The following is a 6,691-nucleotide window of genomic DNA, read 5'->3' as shown; positions in this document are numbered from 1 at the left end:
ATCTCTTGCCCTCAGGGCACATCTGTCCTAGACGGGCCCAGCCAGATGTGAGCACACTCCACCTGTGATCTGAGTTGGTCAGGTATGAGCACATTCAGTCTGGATTTCGCAAGGCCACTGTCCACGCAGGACTTTGGGTCCCTGCAAATGAGCCCCACCAGACAGCAAGAGAGGTTAGTCCATCAGCCATGGCTCTCTGAAGCCCTCATTCCCGTTCTCCAGTGCTCTCAGAACCCTCCCTTCTCTAGTCTCTGTGATATTTTTTTGTAGCCACAAAAATCTGCGGAGGTCTGGTTTTAAAACTCATCTGTACTGAAAAAACAGAACCATGACCTCAGTCTGGGTGTCTGGACGCTGCCGCAGTACAACTCGGTAACAGTGATAAAGGCTGAAGTGTCATTGGCTTCATGGTTTAAGCCAGACAAGGCAGGGAGGTGCAAAAAGCAAAACAAAATCAGCAACTTGCAGCCTGTCTGTGTTTGGGCTGAATGACTGCAAATGTAATCTCTCTTCTCCATTCAGCATATGCGCTGCATCACACCTCTGTTTTTTAGAAAAGGCACATCTAATTTTTAATAGCTACCCTGTCTGTTCTCTGTTTTAAGCTTTGTTCTTCCAGCAGCAGTGAGGAATCACAACCATGGCTATGAGCTCTCCGTCATTTTGATCTGTGGGTTCTTTTTAGCTATTCCATGAAGAGGGGCTGCAGGTGAAATCCCAGCCCGGCTGAGGTCAGGAGGGGTTCTGGCGGTAGGGTCAGCAGCACCCACTGATCTTACAGACTGTTTGGAGAACTCTGCTGCGCTCTGTCTCAGAGAGCAGGACCTGGCACTAGCCCTCAGCTGCAGAGGGCTTGTTTGGTGTGTGGGAGGCTGTGCCAGCTCTGCTGGGAGGCACACAAACCCATGTACTGCTCCCTGCATGGGACAAAGTCTACGCTGAGCTTGTGTTGTACCATCAGTGCCGCCCCAAGACAGGGCACTGCAGAACTAAATTTAGAATTTAAACCAGACCATTTTGTAAAGAGAGGTTACAAAGCAGCCCAACTTTGCAAACAACTAAAGAAATGCATTTATCATAAATTAAAATGGAGCAACCTCTCCTTGCCTGAGCATGCTCCACAATTCAGATTTACTTTCAGGTCTAAACATAAATATGTGCTTTTCAGAGTTGGAGTATGCCAAAGCAGCTACCACCAGAAGTTTACAGGAGGGGTTTCTCTCTGCACAAGCTCTGCTGCACCAAGCTGCAAGCTTTTATCTAGGTAACTCACCAGGTACTGTTTCTATCACCGCTCAGTATTATCTCTTGCTTTAAGTAAGTTTAATTGACACAGCGCTAAAAACAGTACTGTCGGCAGCCAAGGGGTCAGACTGCTGATGCTGTTAACGCATTATCTTGTTTCCTTTTGCAGACAGGGCACTCGCCAGCAGTAGAAGGCAGGTAACAAATGCTTCCTTATGCGGCAGCAGGATGTCAATCACACCCCCATGTGAGAGGACCAGGAATAAAGCTACAGACCAGGGATGAAGCACATTCATTTCCCGGAGATGTGACACTGCTTTGGAGAGTAAGTACACTTAATGGAAGGGGACAATAATTTGCTGTAAAGGAAATAAATGCATCTTCAACACGTGCAAAGAGAGGCTTATACTTGCTAGAAACCAAAGCATGCTTGAAGACTGAATCTTAAAAACCTTTCAGACCCCTGCTCTCTTGTGGGGGAAAAAATTGTGCCTGTATGTTAGTGCTGCAGAGGTTAGAACCAGCTGAAATTGTCACATAAGCCTCAGGTCACGCTGATTCAGCGGGGCGTGGCGCTAGCCTTGTATGACATGCTGAGTCTCCATTAATATCTGTGTGGTTTTAATTAGCACTGTTCTTAGCTCTTCTGGATGGGGGACAGTATCTTGTATTTCTTTTCCATGTTCTATTCTGCCTGTTGAAGTGCTGGAATCTTGAATCATTTTGAGCACTGGCAGGGAAATTGTGATTCCCAATGTTTTTTTTTGAGGCTGTGTGCCTGCGAGGCAACACACTTCATCTCTAGCAAACAAAACAGTACTTGGTTTTGCTCCTAGGAAGGCAGTACAATAATGGTAAAGCATACAAACTTGTTAGTGAAACAAAGGGGGGGGGGGGAAATAAGTGTTCTTCAAGAAAAAGAGGGATGGTTAAGTCTCTAATGAACAGAGCTGGTGTACAAGTGAAAGTAAACCCTGCACGTCAGCCTCCTCAGATGCGTGATTTGGAGGATGTTCCTGTTTTCTACGCCTCTCAAATAGTGAAGAGGGCTAGGTACAATTATAGTAATTTTTCTGCTTCAAAGTTTAGGCCTCCTGCATGGGCTCCATAAGGAAAAAAACCTAAGTGTCTGACTTTCCTATACTTCATACACTCAGCAGAACATAGTCTCTGCAGATGGCTCTATTTTGGCAAGCTTCTTGAACCAAAGCATAGGGTTTGCTCACATGACAGAGTCTGAACATGCATAAATGTCTTCTGAGATTACATGTCTCTGTGCATTAAAGGAATAGTCAGGGAACTCCACCAGACTACAAACAAGCACATCAGGGCACAGTTGGTCATGTACCAGGTACTTCAATGTTCTATTTTTCCATCTTCATTAATATAATCTTCCTCTAGCTCCACCACGAGTATCACCTAAGTGGAGTCAGCAGGGCCGGTCCTGGCCATGGACGCTGGTCAAATGCTGCAGGAGCGGGTTTACAGAAACCAGAAATTCTGCTGGAATGCAGAAGACATTGTGCCCCTCGGATAATGTTTGTAAGTGTATCCACTTTTCTAAACTCACTTTTCAAAACAAGTAGCATAAATGAGCACCAAATGTGAATGCACAAATTCTTGTTTACCACTTAGCATATAGTTTCCAGCTAAACTTCACAGGGGAAACGTATGTCTCTGAAATGGGATATAACCATTGTGAGAAGTCTTTTCCATCTGGGTGTTATTTTTATTCTATGTAGTTATAGCATTGTGTGTATGCACTGTGGTTAACAGTGACTTCTGTTTCCAGAGTTATTCACACAGCACTGCTCATAGTCACAAAATATTGGGTAATCTGGGGGATTCAGCACAATGGTGCGAGTTTCTTTATATCCACAGCTTTATTATGCAATAAAAGCCAGCAAGAACTTTGTGCAAACAATTAGAAGCCTAAGGCGTTCAAAACAAAAAAAGACTTCCCTAGTTTGAACTAACTGCTGGGAATGAATTGTGGTTTCCTGACATTTGCAAATGAGCAAGAGAGGGGAAAAACATCCCTGCAAGTCCAAAATGCACATAAAAAACCCAAGGCTGTAATACCCCATAATCTCACACACACACCCCCATCCCCAAACCACACTGGGCTTAGGGTCCTCATGTTCTGTTTGGAACAAGGGGAGTTAGATATTCTAAGTCATTTTCTACCGTTGACTCCTTTAATATTTAAAAGGACAGCTGTTCCAACTGTATCTATCCGTTCTTACCTACATACATATGGTCACAGTTACTGCTGTCAACTTCAGCATTCTCCTTGTAACTCCTCCTAAACAATAAGGGTAGTAATTTCCTTTCCCCTACTACACTCAAAAAAGCACCAGCAAACCTTGCATTAAAGAGAAGTCCCACTGAGGAATTCCCTAGAACTAAAACGGTCCTTCCTATGCTTTAAACTAGGTTTCTGAGAAAAATATGGCCATTTCCAGGAGTTTAAGTGCGCCGCAGATGTGCAATGAAAAAGGCGCTTGTTTTTTCGTGGCTGGGTTCCAGAGTTGTGCCCAAGCATTCAAAGTGGTCTGTTTGCTATCAGTGCTGCCTCTGTGTTTGATAAGGGATAGGCCACCAAAGGGAACTCAGGGCCTGCTGGAATCCAGAGAAAGGATCTCACTGAGTTCAGCAGTCCTCAGAACAGGCTTAAGTGTCCTCTCCTGACCTCTCTCAAGCCATCTGGAAAAATGGTTTATAACCTTGTGTCTCCCCACAGAGGGCAGATCCAGTATCCAAGTCCGCGTAGGGGGAAGTAAAACTTGGCTCTTCTAAAGTCAGATCACTTTTTTAAATGTTAAAACAGGAGGGGCTTAGAATTGTGTGTTTAGATATCCTACTTCTAGGACGTCAGCATACATTTTTATAATGCAACATGTTTGTTTGTTTGTTTGTTGCCAATGAGAGCTCTCTTGTAAGTACACACTCAAGTAAATCTTGTACTTGCCCTTATGTACTATATAAAAAAACCCACCACAGTAAACTGACTATGACAGACCACACTTTTGTATTGACTCTATTGAAGTGAGCAGAAAGGAAGGACCACCTCATTTCCACCCTGACGCAGTTCGTTAAAATGGTTCCTCAATGGTTTCTCCATATGTCCAAAATCCAAAAAGTTGTTCAGTGTGGTTAGCTTCTGGACAGAGGGTAGAGAGGTTTTTGACAAGGCTGAAAGGATTCTGAAGGATTCTGACAACAGTGTAACTGTGCTCTGCTGAGACCAGGAATTCCACAGTATCATTTACCAATTCCTGTAATTTTAGTAGTTAATTTTACAACAATCTCTTCTCTACCCAGTTTTTTCCTTCTGTTTCCCCCACCAATCCTTGACCTATCCTAACTGCTCATCATTATTTGCTTTAGAAATCACTGAGCAGCCTTGAATTGCATTGCCTTTGAAAACATCAACTGAGAGGAACAGTTCATGCACATCCATACATCTCCACCGTGCCAGAAAGATCTCACACCTTTCAAGTGGCACCAACTGCACTGTCTAAAACCTATTTTGAAGTCATGATTTGAAAATATACTTACCTTATATGAGATTACAGGAAACATTAATTTACTGATGTATGTTTTACCTAGACATGAAGAAATACTGAAGATTTATCTACCGACGTTGCTTTACAAAAGCAAAAACAAGAACCACTTCTCCTGCTGTGCCAAGGAAGATGTAGAGATGAAAAAAACTACTTGCTCTGCAAAGCAGTGGCAGAGTTCACATCAAGAATTTATTCCCCATCATTCCTCTCCTTCCTTTTTTTTACTAGGCTATACATTGATATGTTCACAAAATTAAACCCATCTCTACACAGCAGCTTCATGACTGGCCACCACCTCAAGATATCAGTTATTGTTCAGTATCTGTTACTGTTCCTCTGATTTAATAAGAGCCCTTGAGGGGGAGGAGAGGGGGGGAGAATTAAAAAAGCAGTGCACTGACCTGTCTCCAGTTAATGGCATAATGACATGTCCCTGGGTGGAAAACACGATAAAGGATAATCTCATCTTGGGGCTTTTAAAAAAGGGAAATTTTTTTGGGGGGAAAAAAAATTTAGACAAATTAAGAAAAATGTACAGATACAGAGCATTTCATGCACTTATTCTAGCTTCATCAGTATCATCTTTATCCTCCATCTTCCAAAGAACATACTTTCAACTACAAACCCAGAATGAGAGATGAATTAAAGGGTTTCTGCCCATCTACTCCTTACCCAGATGCTTTGAGAATGAAGTAACAATTTATTATTCTTTCTTGCCTGACAAAACTCCAGCTCAACACATGCTAAACTTAAGGTAACACATCCTTTTGTATTTTCATGGGCACTGGTATAAAAACAAGTCAGGGACATAGACTCAGGGTACTCTCTTGCCTCCAAGGTGTTCCACGTGGACATGTGCAAAAGTCAGTTTCTCCATTTTAAGGTTTGATCCTGACACAATGTAAATTTCCAGCTGTGCTTTTTGGTCATAAAATGATCAAAGAAACAATGCCCTCCAACTGATTCATCTCTAAAAGAGCAGCATAACAAACCCTTTCAGAATGAGTATGTTTTGGTGACCTAGAGTTGTGACACTTAAGATCAACTCCCATTAAAGTATCTGGGGAAAGGTCATTATAAAAAGTAATACTGTAGGAATTGATTTTATTAAGGAATTCAGCCTTTTTTTGAAGAAGCCCACCTGTCTCTTCCAGCACGACTAAGAGGAATTCTATCCAGCCATCTGGAAATTGTACTTTCTTAAGAACTGATGCTCTGGAAGCCCAAGACAGTAACTTTTCTAAGGTAAACGATAACAACATCTCTCTCACCAGCTTTTAATTTTTATTCATGACAACTGCATGATATTCAGGAATTTTATAGTTCACTGTATATGTGTATCAGCATTAATTTATGGGGTTAATGTTAGCAAAGACACAACACTTGTAAAGATGAATGACTATAGATTTCCAGTTCATTTACGTCAACACTGCAACTTGAAATTATTGACATCACAGAAATATAAGTACTGGGCAAGTCTTTGCAGAGAATTGTACTGATCTTGGATTTATGATCCAGTCTTGCAGTCTATCTGTTAAGGTTCTGAATGCAAAACTCTGAAATGCTCTGAATTAAACTATAATCTAAGCCATGGCATTATCAATCTTCTCAGTAGCCACAAACAGTTGCCAAACAGAAAACAAGAACTTGCAATCCCGATCTCTGTAGATTACGTCACCACCTAGCCCAAGTAGCGTGAGACTTCCCTATTTGAGATGCAACTTTCTGTATGCAGTAACCTCAAAGTTACGATTTAGCTAGTCTTTGGGACAACCACGAGGCTGTCCTCTTCACAGGAGATCCCACTGCTGTTCTGCTGTTGAGCTGAATGCTCAGCACCCGGACACCAAGAGAGATGCTCTTAGGTTGGACTAACT

The 6,691-nt window shown here is 42.3% G+C and overlaps 1 protein-coding gene across 1 annotated transcript in view; it reads right to left on the bottom strand.

Moving 5' to 3' along the window:
• Window positions 1–5,280, bottom strand: part of ANTXR2 (anthrax toxin receptor 2) — a 51,449-nt gene extending 46,169 nt beyond the window's left edge. Inside the window, exon 1 of the mRNA XM_010084559.1 lies at window positions 5,216–5,280. Coding sequence (XP_010082861.1) covers window positions 5,216–5,280 — 65 coding nt within the window. The remainder of the gene's footprint in view (window positions 1–5,215) is intronic.
• Window positions 5,281–6,691: the final 1,411 nt, after the last annotated feature.

Source organism: Pterocles gutturalis, unplaced genomic scaffold, assembly GCF_000699245.1.
Source record: "Pterocles gutturalis isolate BGI_N339 unplaced genomic scaffold, ASM69924v1 scaffold1690, whole genome shotgun sequence".
Classification (NCBI taxonomy): Eukaryota; Metazoa; Chordata; class Aves; order Pterocliformes; family Pteroclidae; genus Pterocles; species Pterocles gutturalis.
This window is presented reverse-complemented; position numbering and strand designations above follow the sequence as displayed.